Raw genomic sequence first — 13,195 nt, 5'->3', positions numbered from 1 at the left:
TAAATGGAAAACAATGTGTAGTGTGTGTGTGTGTGTGTGTATATATATATATATATATATATGTGTGTGTATGTATCTGTTAATTATTATTTTATTTTTTTCAGTGATTGTCTTCCTTGTAGCCGTTTGTTGTATTGTTGGGACTTATTATGCATTTAATCCAAACTTTCTGCCTCCTCTCATCGGTACACCTCTTTCAGGTAGAAGTGAACGTAAGAAAGTTTTACTGATTTTTATAAATTAAAATTATATAATCTCCAGTTTTAGTTAAAATATAAATGTTTTTTTATTTTGTTGTGATATGTTGTCTTTGATTTGTATTGTGAGCATTCAGAAAAATCTGTTCTTATGTGCTGCTGTTTTTATTCAGGTTTTTTGTCTCCAGGATTGTCTGTTGTACTATTTTTATTGTGTCTGATTGTTCTATAATTTGTTGTTTTTTTGTGGAAAATATATAGGTACACAAGCAAATCATGATTACTGGTGTTTCTATAATAACTTAAGAAGAAAAATCAAGGCAACAAATAACCATTTTGCCCTTCATAGTCACTCCTCATCCACAAAAAGACAATACATTCCAACATCTTGTTTACAACAAAAGTTAAAACTATTCACCCTTTAGTTACCTGCTTGCTCCCTAGGTATTTAAATAAAATAGTATTTATACTAACAATCTTCCAGTCTATTTACCTCCTTCTACTCTTCCTACGACTTTAATAGGATCAGCTGCTCGAGTCTTCCTAGATCCAAGATTCATATTTTGGTTTTGGCCAGAGTTTTCACAGTCGGTTGGCCAGTAGCCCTCTTTATTTATCTGAACTTAGAACCAGCATGGCTGAGTTCCACTCTATTTACTCCATGCTCTACAACTTTTATGAACAGGCCTGTTAAGGTCAAATATTCTCTCATCCTTTTTTAAAACTTAGTTAATTAGTCTTTACTAACGTTACTTAGTTTTTGTAAACAAAGTTTTCCTACCTATTTAAGTAGAATCCATCACATGCTAATATCTCTTTCCCTACCTATAAACCTATTCAACAATTATAACCAGTTATCTAGAGCTGGGCAATTTAATTAATTAATTAGGCATAATCTATTATTACCTATGAGCAGCGATTATATTAATTAGTATCATGTAAACTAATTGATTCATCAGAATTATCATTAAATCAATAAATTGAAACTAGTGTTTCCAGTTACTATCGTTTTTTATTATTCCAGCATTAGATTAATCCAAATTATCATTAAATTGATTGTCACAAAAATAATCAACTATCCAAGAAATCTGAATATTGCTACTATGTTTGTTTGTTGTTAAGTGTAAAGCTACATAATTGGCTATGGGTATTCTACCCAATTTTAACCTTGTATGTTGTTTTTATTTTTTACTTCAAGTTTGTTCAGTTTTGTTGATTTAGGATTCAAGGGTCTTAGCTTCAGTTCCCACTACCAGCAGACTTGCTCACCCTGGCTTTCTTATAAGCAAAGCTACTAAGGCACTCTGCCAGTGCCACTAATTTCGAATTGATGACTTGCAGCACCTGCTGTAAACTTATATTTTTGCTTGTATACACCATGGTTTAAGAAACACTGTACAGTTTGAATTTAATCAATTAATGGGCTGTCAATTAAGCAGAGATAAGAGTTGGGCAGTTACTAGTTGTGATAAGATCCAGATGTTGATAGAAAATACCAGCTCTGTCCCAGTCCATATTTATCTTGAATAATTTTTAGTCTCCTGTATTTGATCCTTGCATTTTGATATAGAAGAAAAAGATGTGTTTTTCCCTAATTGAGTAAAGTTTTAGAATTTTATCAGTTCCTAAAGTTGTTTCTACACTTAATATGCAGGTTCATGAATTTTAACTGTTTCACTGCGAAATTAATTTTCAGGCTGATTCCAAAAAAAATATCAATTATCCACTAAAAAATAAAAGTATGAATTTGACTCTTTGTATTAGTTTTTCAATATTGAAAGAAGCTGTGTTTTCTACATCAGACAGTAATATTCCTTGAAAAATAATGATTTAAACAAAAAAATTGAGTAACGGGGGATATTCCTGCATGTCGGAGTAGGGGAAGCGTTTTCTGGTAGCCATAGGGTAAAACCAAATTTTGCAGTCAGTGGGTATAAATGTTTATTTGGATATATCCAAACTATTTTGATGAGGAGGAACCAACTTTGAGACTAATAATGCTTGGAGACGGCTTGAATGGGTAATGAAGAAAATTTGTATTAAATTTTTTTCTTCATAACCTATTCAAGCTGTCTCCAAGTATTATATCCAAACTATGCAGTGAAAGGGTTAAAGATGCTGTTGCACAAATGTTAGCTTTATGTTTAGAATGTAGCTATTTTATAATCTAAGACCTTGCTCCTCAGGTCATGTATTCACCACGAAAGATATTATTCAAGTGATGGTAGTTTCGGAGGAAGCAAGGCTGGGTGGAGCAATAGCAACAATCAACAGTGTTATCAGTAACACGAAAAGCCCTGTTCATTTCTATTTAGTCACAGATAACTCATCAATTGATCATCTATCTGTGTGGATTGAAAAGTCTGACCTCAAAAAAATATCCTATGAAATTAAACTTTTTCCAAAAGAATGGTTAAAGGGAAAAATTGCTCTGAAGGATGAGACCAAACACGCAAGTTATGTAAGTTATCTTGAGAAATAAACTTTTCAATCTGTCTTAAAGTTATTAAGTTTAAAAGTTTGTTGATGCTATCTTCTTATGTCGTGGATAAAAATTATTAAAGAAAATATCGGTAGTTTATTATATATTGTCCCGATACGAATGTTTACAGGTTAATTTGTATTAGCATTGATACATACCACTGGAATCATTACACTTCAGTTCAGTAATTAGCAGAAACAACAAAACTTTCTAAACACTACTCATAAAGTTAGATATGGGTAAACAAATTTGGTTCTTTGTTACTTGTAATGCATTTTAGATTTCACAAGAGATGTCTTGTGAAGCAGCTTTAAACAACAGGAATCTTGAATATCATTTGGCCATTAAAATAATGGTTGATTTGTTTAGATATTCTTAGCAATCTAAGAATTAATGCTGGAAGAAAGAAAATTGCTTTCTCAAACAGTTATAATGTAGGAAAAACTATTTATTTTATTTTTTACAGTTGAACTATGCCAAGCTATTCATACCAAAGTTATTTCCCCAAATTAAAGGAAGGCTTGTTTATTTGGATGATGACAGTATTGTTCAAGGTAAATATTGTTAAATAATAACCATAATCGTCACCTTAAGTATTGCTATATTATTAAGGTGTCTGTAAATAGTGACATTATTATTCAAAGAAAGTTAAGCAATAAATAATATCTTGTAATTTGGAATTTATTCCTGTGTTTTGCAATGTAGTTAATAAATCAAATCTTGATATTTTATATATATATGTTTTAATTTCAAAAGGAGATATTTAGAAAATTCCCAATCTTCATTTGTCTGTATCACATGACACTTGTTCACATCAGATTGTCCATTTTTCGATTTTCTCACCACCCCTATATGATGATTTGAGTTTAAAATAAATTACACATTTATAATACACATATTACTAAGGTATAGTCTACTATTATAGCCTCCAATCATTTATTGTTTACAGAGATATAAACCAGAAAGTCAAACCTACTTGCCCTGCTTTTGTATCACATCCTCTCTTTCATAAAATGTTAATATTTCTCTCTAACACTTACACTTGGATTATCTATAACTAACACAAAGAATATTCTATTCTACTGATTTCTTTATAAAGCTCTCTCATCTCGTTCTAATGACAGTGTTTTAATTATTTAGCCTGAGGTTTCATTGTTGCTATTGGTGATTTAACGTCGACAAGATAAGTGAATTATTTTAAGGTACTTGTACCTTAGTTGAAAAGCCTGGTAAGTTAAAATTCTTACGGGATATTGTGTTCTTTGTTTTTGTTATTATTTTCTGTTCTGAATTGCATATTTTAAATAAATAAAAATGAATTTATGTACTACTACCATTGGCACAAAAATTTTAAGCTAAGTTTCATCAAAATACGAGGCCAGACATAAGTATTAAATTTGTTTTTTGTGTATATTTTTTTATTCGTCGTCATAGAAGTACCTAAAATGTAAGAATTAGAAAAATTAGGTTAAAGAAAAACGTCATAAATGAAAGGAAATGTTAAATAAGTTTTCTCACCCCGTCTGTACACAAGCTATTAAAGAATTATGTAATTTATGTAAGTAATTTGAGCTAGGCACTTACCATGTGCTTTAGTTGTTTTTTTTTACAAAGGTTTAGTAGTTAGACACAGTTGAAAGAGCAATAAAACAAATTAAATGAAAACAGTTGTGAGGACGAAAGGGGATTATATGTATTTTAGGATAAATAACTATAATTTCCTGTTACAATTTGCAGTCATTCTAGAAAAAAAAAAGGGTAATTTAGATTGATTTATTTTTCATTTTTGTTGTGGTCATTACAAGATTGGTTAAATAAGGTTAGGGTAGAGAAAATATGAGATAAAAGTTTTACAGAAGAATAACTTTTGATATTCATTTAGGAGGTTCTAAAAGTTATGTGAATATAATTTGAAAGCTGTAAATATTTTTTTTTACAGAATGACTAAAATGAATGGAGAGACAAATCTTTCACAGAAATAGAAATTTTGTTTGTAATGTTTAAAAGTCAACTAATAATATTAACTCTAAGGGATTCCTCTACCATAATTTTGTTAAATAAAAAGTCAATATATTTTGTTATTTATGCTTCATTGCAACTGCTGTTTTCATAAAAAATATGGTATGTGGTGTGAGCTTTTGTTTTAATGTAGTGTGGAAGCTATGTTTTATACTCTTCACATTAACAGGATTACATATTTAACAGGAGACATAGCAGAACTGGCCAACTCTTCAATAGCTGCTGGTCATGTTGGAGCATTTACCCTTGACTGTGACTCTGTGTCTAAGCACTTTAACTCCATAGGGGTAAGCTGTGAATCTATGTTCTAGCTGTTCACTTGACAGTTTTTTTTGTTTGTTTTTTTCTGTTATAATTTATAGAAAACATTTAGGTAAGGTCTGTGCTAATAAGGGTTGATTATTAGTTTTTCATCTATGCAACTTGTAATTTTTCCTTTTAGTTAATTTCTTATTGCTGTAGTTGAAATTAGACACAACAGAAGTTGAGATCCTTCATCGTATAAATTTTGTTTTCATGTCTTTTGAACTAGTTTTGTCTAAGGTGTGATTTAATCCTTTAAAGATTTACCTAGCTCTGAAAGAGTTAAATTAAGCTCATAAATATCATAGTATAATGCATTTGAGTTTAGTGAACACTGTTGAATTTTTCTTCACAGAATAAATATGGAAATTTTCTTGATCTGAAAAATAAAGCACTGAAAGATATTAAAATCAATCCAGCAGACTGTGTCTTCAGTCTAGGAGTTTTTGTTCTGAACTTGACAGAGTGGGAGTCGCAAGGGATTGGAGTCAAGCTTGACAAGTTAATGGAGTTAAATGTTAAGTAGGTATCAAATTTTTCAAGTCATTTTGGGTTATTAAAAGCAAAATATTTTTGCATTATTCATATGTTAAAAGTTCATTTTCAAGGAATTTGATACAAAATGGTTTGCTAAGCCTGTAATTTGGAAACATGCTGTATTTTCAAAGCTAAGAATGCTGAATGTAAATATATTTAGAGCACATAATCATAATGTATTTGTTGAGTACCATTCAATTAAAAATAAAACTGGAAAATGTTAATAAAGCAAAGTTTACCTGTTTCTGTTACTTTTGGTATAATTTTTTTGTCGTAAAAATTATCTCGTGTAATGTCACCATCCTTTAATTATTGCCGTTTCTTGTCGCATGATAAGTCTGCTTTATTTTTATTTATTTGTTTTGTATAATGAAAGAAGAAAAACATGATGCATGTTAACATTTTACACACTGAGGGCATGTAAAGAAGAAATAATGTGAATGTTATTCAAGTTTGAAATTTTTAATGCTTATAATGTAGGAAACTGACTATAAAAGGAAAAAATCAGTTGCAATCGTTCAAAATTTGAGAAATTCCTTGACATCACATGGTGGAGCAGGAGTTCAGGATGTGTGAACAAACTCCTCCTTTTGGACCACAAATAAACATCAATTATACGAGCTGTAAATAGTTTATAATCTGCTCTATCCAAACTTACACTTTGCCTTTACATGTTTTAAAAACAGAATTATGCTAGTAATTGTTCTTATTACATGCAGTGAGGTTAAAAAAGGGTGGGAACAACAAGCTATTTTAATAAAATCAGAGAGAGAGAGATGGTAAATCACATGAGAAACAAATCCTTAAGAATTTCATGTGACACCACAAATGTGCCTATCGGTCTAGAAAGGGTTAAATATGGATTTACATACGTATAATTGTGACTTACACAAACTTCAATTAAGTAAAGATTATAGTATTTAGTTTATTTATAAGACTTGTATGAATATTTATTTCAATATAACTTGTTCAATTTTCATCTTCAAGTTTCCATCATAACACATGCAGTTTTATGTGTAAAATGAAATAAATCCCCCTAAGAAAATAAAACCATGGTGATTCCCCTGTATTTACATATTTTGTAGAGAGGTTTTATACACTAAAAATAACTTTTGTAAGTTAGAGGAATAAGATCAGACTTTGAGGCCATGGGTGTATTATGAAAACAACAGTCAAATCCTGCTTTTCAAACAAGTAGCACAAAATTTAGCAATGTGTGCCCTGGATTAGCTGCATGCCCTCTAGTTTGTCAGTTCAAAATTAGGAATGGCTAAAACAGATATCCTTTCTGTAAGTTTACGTGAAAGTACAAAATAAACAAGCAAATTTTATTTTAAATTTAAACAAAGTTTTGGTCAGTAATATCACCAAGCTAAGAAAGCATTGAATAGAAGTGAGTCTTTGAATGATTAGTGAGCCTGTGAAAAACTGTTAGGTTTATATAGTTGGAGATTTAAGATTATATATAAAATGAAATTAATTTTTACCTTTATTTAACATTCATAATACATAATTTTTTGTACACTCTGGCTAGTAAAAAGTTAAATATTGTACATGCGTTATGCATAAAACTAAATTTTTAACTCATCATTTACAAATTTTTGTGTCAGCTGTAAAAGTGGGAAAAACATTTGTCTAATATTTTGAAATATAAGAATTAATATATTTAAAAAATGACAACTTATAGGGATATAAGAAGTTGTGTGGAAAACTAGTACAGATAGTTAATTAGACTTTATAATGGTGATTTCCTTGTGTTAATGCATGACTCCTTGGTGCAGACGTGAGCCATGATGCCGTGGTAAATTTTCTTCTTGAGATTTGAGCTATGTCAGCTCAGTTGATGTGAGATGGGGTTCTGGGGCTCAAACCTCGGCCAGGGTATATTGACTTTCACTTTTTACTGGTGCTTGCAAGTGATAAGGTGGAGTGAAAATCCGTTTGTAAGATTTCAGATGCATTATAAGTTATTAGTTAAAATATAATGAAATAGGAAATGTTTACTACGATGTGAGAGAGAGATGCTTTTCTGTGAAACATGAGGTTCGTGAAATATTGATGAGGTACATGCACCTGTACTTGCATGGCAGTGAATGAAGCTACTGAGCTGGATCAACATAGGTACAGGAGGATTGATCAAGAGGAGGATGTCCCTCAAAATCAGCAGGAGGATATTCAATGATCAGGTTGAAGAGTTGTCAAATTGTCAGCATGTCCTTACAGCATCTAGCACAGTTTTAGTGACTTTAAGCAATAAAAGATTTAAGATATAATTACCAAGATGTCGAACATGCCACATTGGATTTATTGGTGAAATTTTGTTGTACAATGTAGCTAACATTGGAGGTAATGGGCCGTCCGTCCGAAACAACTGCTTTCTAAGTAAACAAAAAAAATAAAATTATCTGAAAAGAAAATAATGGATGTGTAGGATAAATATGTTAATATAATAGTGTTTAGAATGTTTCAATATGTACAGGTAAGCATAAAGTCAGAACAATCTGGAGGGTAATAAGAAGTGTATTGAAACTAATTCTTAGGCTTAGTCTAGAGTTCTACACAAAGTCATTCTAGGTGAAATGCAGAGCATCATAAGAAGTAATGATTTTCCCATTAAGACAAAAATACAGTAAAACGTGGTGCTGTGTAACGCATATATATTTGTTCTTCCTCTGAGTAGCATTTTATAAGTACCAATTCATGAAGTTATAGTAATTTAAGTTTCAAATCTCACACTTAGTGGTGTGTTGTACTTATGTTTCAACTTCTGTAATATTTTCAGAAATATTAGTACTACTTGTCTTGCCTGGGATTTTCTCTCATAGTTATCATCTTGTACGATATATATTGAATAATGGACATGTTACAGAAAACAATTGTTACAGCTAATTTATGTGATATTGTGGATTTATAAATGATTTATAGACTTTTATTTTTAAGAAATAGAACTTGTTAAAACTGTTTTACACTCAATTCCACAACACTTTCTAAGTCTAGTGCACTTTATTTTCGAAGATGCACTTAGGATCCCTATTTCAGAAACAGTCACAATTTTCAGTTTCTGCACCATCAAGTTATGGAACTAAACATGCACAATTTCAGAAACTCTAACTGATAAGTGCTTAAGTGTTATAATAGTTATTAAAATTGCAAATACTTTCATAGATTATCCAGTAATAATCCATTTTGCCCCCAAACCCTTGTAGTTAGTAGAGAAATCTACTTCGAAAAACTATAACAGACTTGTTTCTGTGAATATTCCAGAACGTGGAATCGTACTTGTAGCACAAACTACAAATATCCAGAACATCTCAATGTCTCTTAAAAACCTGTCATGTAAAAAGATTATTTACTAAATAATAATTGGACATAAAACTGGCCAACATCTTTAAGATGGATTGGAATATACCCTATTGATCTGAGAATGGGAGATTTTATAAAATGCATAGTTTCTTGTGATGTGTTTGTTTGCCATGTTTGGTGATGTGTTATTAGTTTTAAACTTATCTTAATAATTAGAAAATTACTGGAACAAAAGTATCAAGACTATTTTAGCTGAGAAATCCATCTTAAAGGAGTAAATGTTATGATAAGTGACTTTAGTTATAGTGATACAAAATTTTACAGAATAAACTAGTTTCAGATAAGTGACTTTAGTTATAGTGATACAAAATTTTACAGAATAAACTAGTTTCAGAAGAATAGTGGAAATAACTGGTTGAACTCTTTTTTTTCTTCAGTACTGCTAAGTGTATTTTAGAAAAGATTAGCTTGTCATAAAATGCTCTGTTTTATTGGATTTTAGAAGTTATGTAAAACCAAATCCACCTTCATTTGTGAGTGATTTTTTCAAACCTGGATAGATAATTTTAATGCTTGGCATGTTGGCATATTTTATGTATTGTATAGACATACGATGCTTTAACTAATCAGCGTATTGTAAAGAAGTGCCAACATTTTAAGCCATTGCACATAGGAGTATTCATTGTTTTACTCCATCTGTGCTATATAAATGTTCAACGCTTGTAGATATTGTTTGATTCCAACTACACATTAGTAAAGAAATGTCAGAGTTTTAAACCTTTGTTTTATTAAGACATTAAACAGTAATCATGTAAGATTTATGATAATTGTTTACTGTGATATTTGTTTTGTATAGTGATATATGTTGAAAAATGATTTCCCACTGTGCGATATTGTTCCAATACTTTTAGAAAGTATGTTCATTGATAATTTCTTGTTTCAGGTTTGACAACAGGATCTAGATATTCAAAACATTTCCTTCAGAAAGCTAAGCTCTTGCATTGGGATGGACATTTTAAACCCTGGGTTCGCCGAGCCCCTTATTCTGACATGTGGAAAAAATATTACATAACCGACCCTTTCCACAAGTTTCACATTCCTAGTCAGAGAGAATCTTAATTTTGTATGTGTTCTTTACGTTTCTTTTTCCCATAAGTCTGTTAATGTTTACTAGCTCAAGAATTATATTCCCTGGCTCTGAAAGAAGCTATATTTATTGTTTTGATTACTCAGTTACAAATAGTATCGAATAGATATCTATTCTTTACTGTTGATAGGCAATTTTGTTTCTCAAATGGAGAATACACTTCATTGTTTTGCCAGATGATCTATTTCTTATACTTCTGATAGTGGAAAGTTATGTGTGTGGAAAGAACATAACTAGAAGGCTAATTTCAATGAAATTCAATAAATACTTTAATAATATTCATCGTGGGTTTCTGATCTGATTTGGCGTTCGAGAAATCTTACCTTATCAATAAGGAACAAAGGTTTCACTTGTAATAGTTTAATGTGGTTTTTAAATAGTCCAGAAAGTTAAGAAGGGTAGTACAAAGAGAAAGTGAATGCATATTCTTTTATGTATGTACAGATTATTCTGACTGATTAAGCTACATATACAACCAATTTGCTGTTTGAAGTTGTACTAAAGAACCTCAGGTTTATAATTAAGTCTTCTTCAATTAAATAAATGTTAATATTAACATACTTAATCTTCTGAAGTTTTTATGAAAGTTTGATTCAGCATAAATTTATCATTTCAGATGGTGTGCAACATTTGGTGTTGATTTTCATTTTTTTCAGGATCTTCAATTTAAGTATTGGTTAAAGAGAACCTATAGGTAGAAGTTAAATGTTTCTCAGTCAGATGTTTTATACTGTTTGGACTAGCAAAAATAAACTTCACTTGGGATCCAGGTTTTTGTTACGTATTAGAATAATTTTCTTTGAACTAGTAAGCTCGTTTAGAAAATAGTGTGTTAAGTTTATCAAGGTCTATCTTTGAACTAGTAAGCTCGTTTAGAAAATAGTGTGTTAAGTCTATCAAGGTTCCAAATTTTTATGAGTATTGACATGTTTTTCTTTTAACTAAAATAGCTTGGTGATTAGTGAGTAAAGTCTCGTTAGAATTCAGTCTAAGTACTTAGTTGTTTCTGTTTGGTTTTTTTTTCATGAGTTACCACATTTAATCAATGCATGTTGTTTTGTGTTTTATTTTAATGTTTAAATCTACACCTTAGCATTGTTAATTATAAATGTTATTTTAAGATTATACATGTACTCTACCAGCACAAACCTGAAGTGTTTTCAGTGATCTGCATTTTTGATAGAGATTAACAATGAACAAAAACTTTCGCTGTGACATATTTACTTTGTGTTGTGATAGAATATTTGAAACGTCCATTTCTGCAGTGAATGCTAAAACCACGTGCAGCTCAACAAACCGAAACATTTTGAAAGGTTAAAGTGATGAAATTTACGATTTTCATGGGTGACGTATGTCTTCTGCTCTTTTTAAGTCTTGTTGCTTGAATTTTTCTGGTTTGTTACAATTTTATAATTTACACAGTATTTTACTTAATATGTATCTGTAAGATAAAGTCATAATACATGTGTGTGTGGAAAAATTCATTAAGGAATAAAATTTAAACTCTTGGCATTCTAAGATTTTAGGTAGAAGTAATATTAGAAGTTGAGTATTTTGTGTATAGATATTTAGAAAATAAAGTTTAATATAACTAACTTTGATTTATTGAAGTCAGTTTTGCAATGGAAATAAACAACAACTCTACCTAAAAATTCATAATGACAATACAGGACAATAGTGATAGCACCCAGTGTAAGCACTTAGATTACAACTATACAGATTGTTTATAGTTCCAGTCTTATGAGTTGAGAGTCAGATAAGATATTGTTGAATTACGTTTTTGGAATAATTATCATTATCTGATGTGTGTAATAGATACAAAGACCTTAATGTGATAAAAAAGTAATCTTAATTATTACAAAGATCATAACAAAATTGACTTTTAGGAATACTATTCAACATACTCTGATGTCAGTGTTTCCACTCAAATTGTTTGAAATTTTAGCACTTTGAAAACAAATCTGGGAAAAATCAGTTAGTAATCCTAAAATAGACCCATTTGGTTAATTTTATCAAATAGAAAGAGATGGTTTAAAAACTTGAAAATTATATACTAGCATACACAAAATTGATGATTAACTCGTAAATACTACATTTGGTTATTTTACCCTAAGTTACAACTGTGATTATATATGCAGTACATCTAATTTTAATTATAGTATTTTGGCACTTGTGTAAAAAATTAAAATCATAAATAATATTCAACGTTAAACTGGTACATAATTAAAAAACATTTTATCTAGGCCTATCTATGGCCTTCAAAAAAGATGACGACTCTACATGTTTTGATGTTACAATGTCATCTCAGGAGTTGTAACGTCGAAACATGTAGAGGCATCAACTTTTTGAAGGCCATAAATAGGCCTAAATAAAATGTTTTTTAATTGTGTACCAGTTTAACGTTGAATATTATTTATGATTTTAAATCTAATTTTAAGTTGCATACAAGAAAGGTTCTATTAAATCATGTTTAGCCATAAAGAAAAAATAAAACAACATAACTTTTAATGGGATAAATTAAAAAAAATATGTTTGTATCCTGGCAGTGGGATGCACTTTTACATATTTAATTTTTCCTTTTTTTTTCATTTGAGCATCCAACTCAAATATCATGTGCTGTTTTTTGTTAATTTTCAATCCACAACAACACTGAGTGGTTGCTTTTAATATTGACTTTGCTAATCTGTTTCATTTACCTGAATTAAGAATGGTGGCCCATGCATAAAAAGTGTCTTAGTACTACAGAACATCTAAACGTATAGTAACAAATTTAAATAACTGGTGATTAATGGAACCAGAAGGAACTGTTATAAGTAAAGGACTAAACACATAACACAAATCAAGTCTAAATATCACTACAACCACGGAAGACACAATTTAAAACCCACCAGAAGAAGAAAAAATTATTCCAAATCAGTAGTCCAACAAGCCATGAAATGTAAACCCACTACAATACCATCCTAAGAGAATAAACTACCATCAGAAACTTAAAGACAACACCTCTATCGGCAGACAAAGGTAATGCCACTGTAATAATAAGATAAAGAAGAATACACCATCAAATCATAAATTATAGTTAAAGTTAGCCAATACAAGAAGATAAAATCTAACTCAACAGTTAACACAGAGAAAAAATAACCAAGTGCTCAAGAAATGTAAAAAAAAAAAAAAACAGGAACAAAATCAAAACACCACAACTATGGTCCA

General features: G+C 30.2%; 1 protein-coding gene across 1 annotated transcript in view; it reads left to right on the top strand.

Moving 5' to 3' along the window:
* The window catches only part of LOC106461701 (glycosyltransferase 8 domain-containing protein 1-like), a 19,265-nt gene extending 7,682 nt beyond the window's left edge, over positions 1–11,583 (top strand). Inside the window, exons 3-8 of the mRNA XM_022388726.1 lie at positions 105–212; positions 2,384–2,658; positions 3,146–3,233; positions 4,885–4,985; positions 5,357–5,523; positions 9,774–11,583. Of these exons, the coding sequence (XP_022244434.1) occupies positions 105–212; positions 2,384–2,658; positions 3,146–3,233; positions 4,885–4,985; positions 5,357–5,523; positions 9,774–9,960 (926 nt within the window). The 3' untranslated portion in view covers positions 9,961–11,583. The remainder of the gene's footprint in view (positions 1–104; positions 213–2,383; positions 2,659–3,145; positions 3,234–4,884; positions 4,986–5,356; positions 5,524–9,773) is intronic.
* The last annotated feature ends 1,612 nt before the right edge of the window (positions 11,584–13,195 follow it).

This window comes from Limulus polyphemus, unplaced genomic scaffold (assembly GCF_000517525.1).
Source record: "Limulus polyphemus unplaced genomic scaffold, Limulus_polyphemus-2.1.2 Scaffold1014, whole genome shotgun sequence".
Taxonomy (NCBI): Eukaryota; Metazoa; Arthropoda; class Merostomata; order Xiphosura; family Limulidae; genus Limulus; species Limulus polyphemus.
Note: the sequence above shows the minus strand (reverse complement) of the source record. Positions and strands in the feature narration are given on the sequence as shown.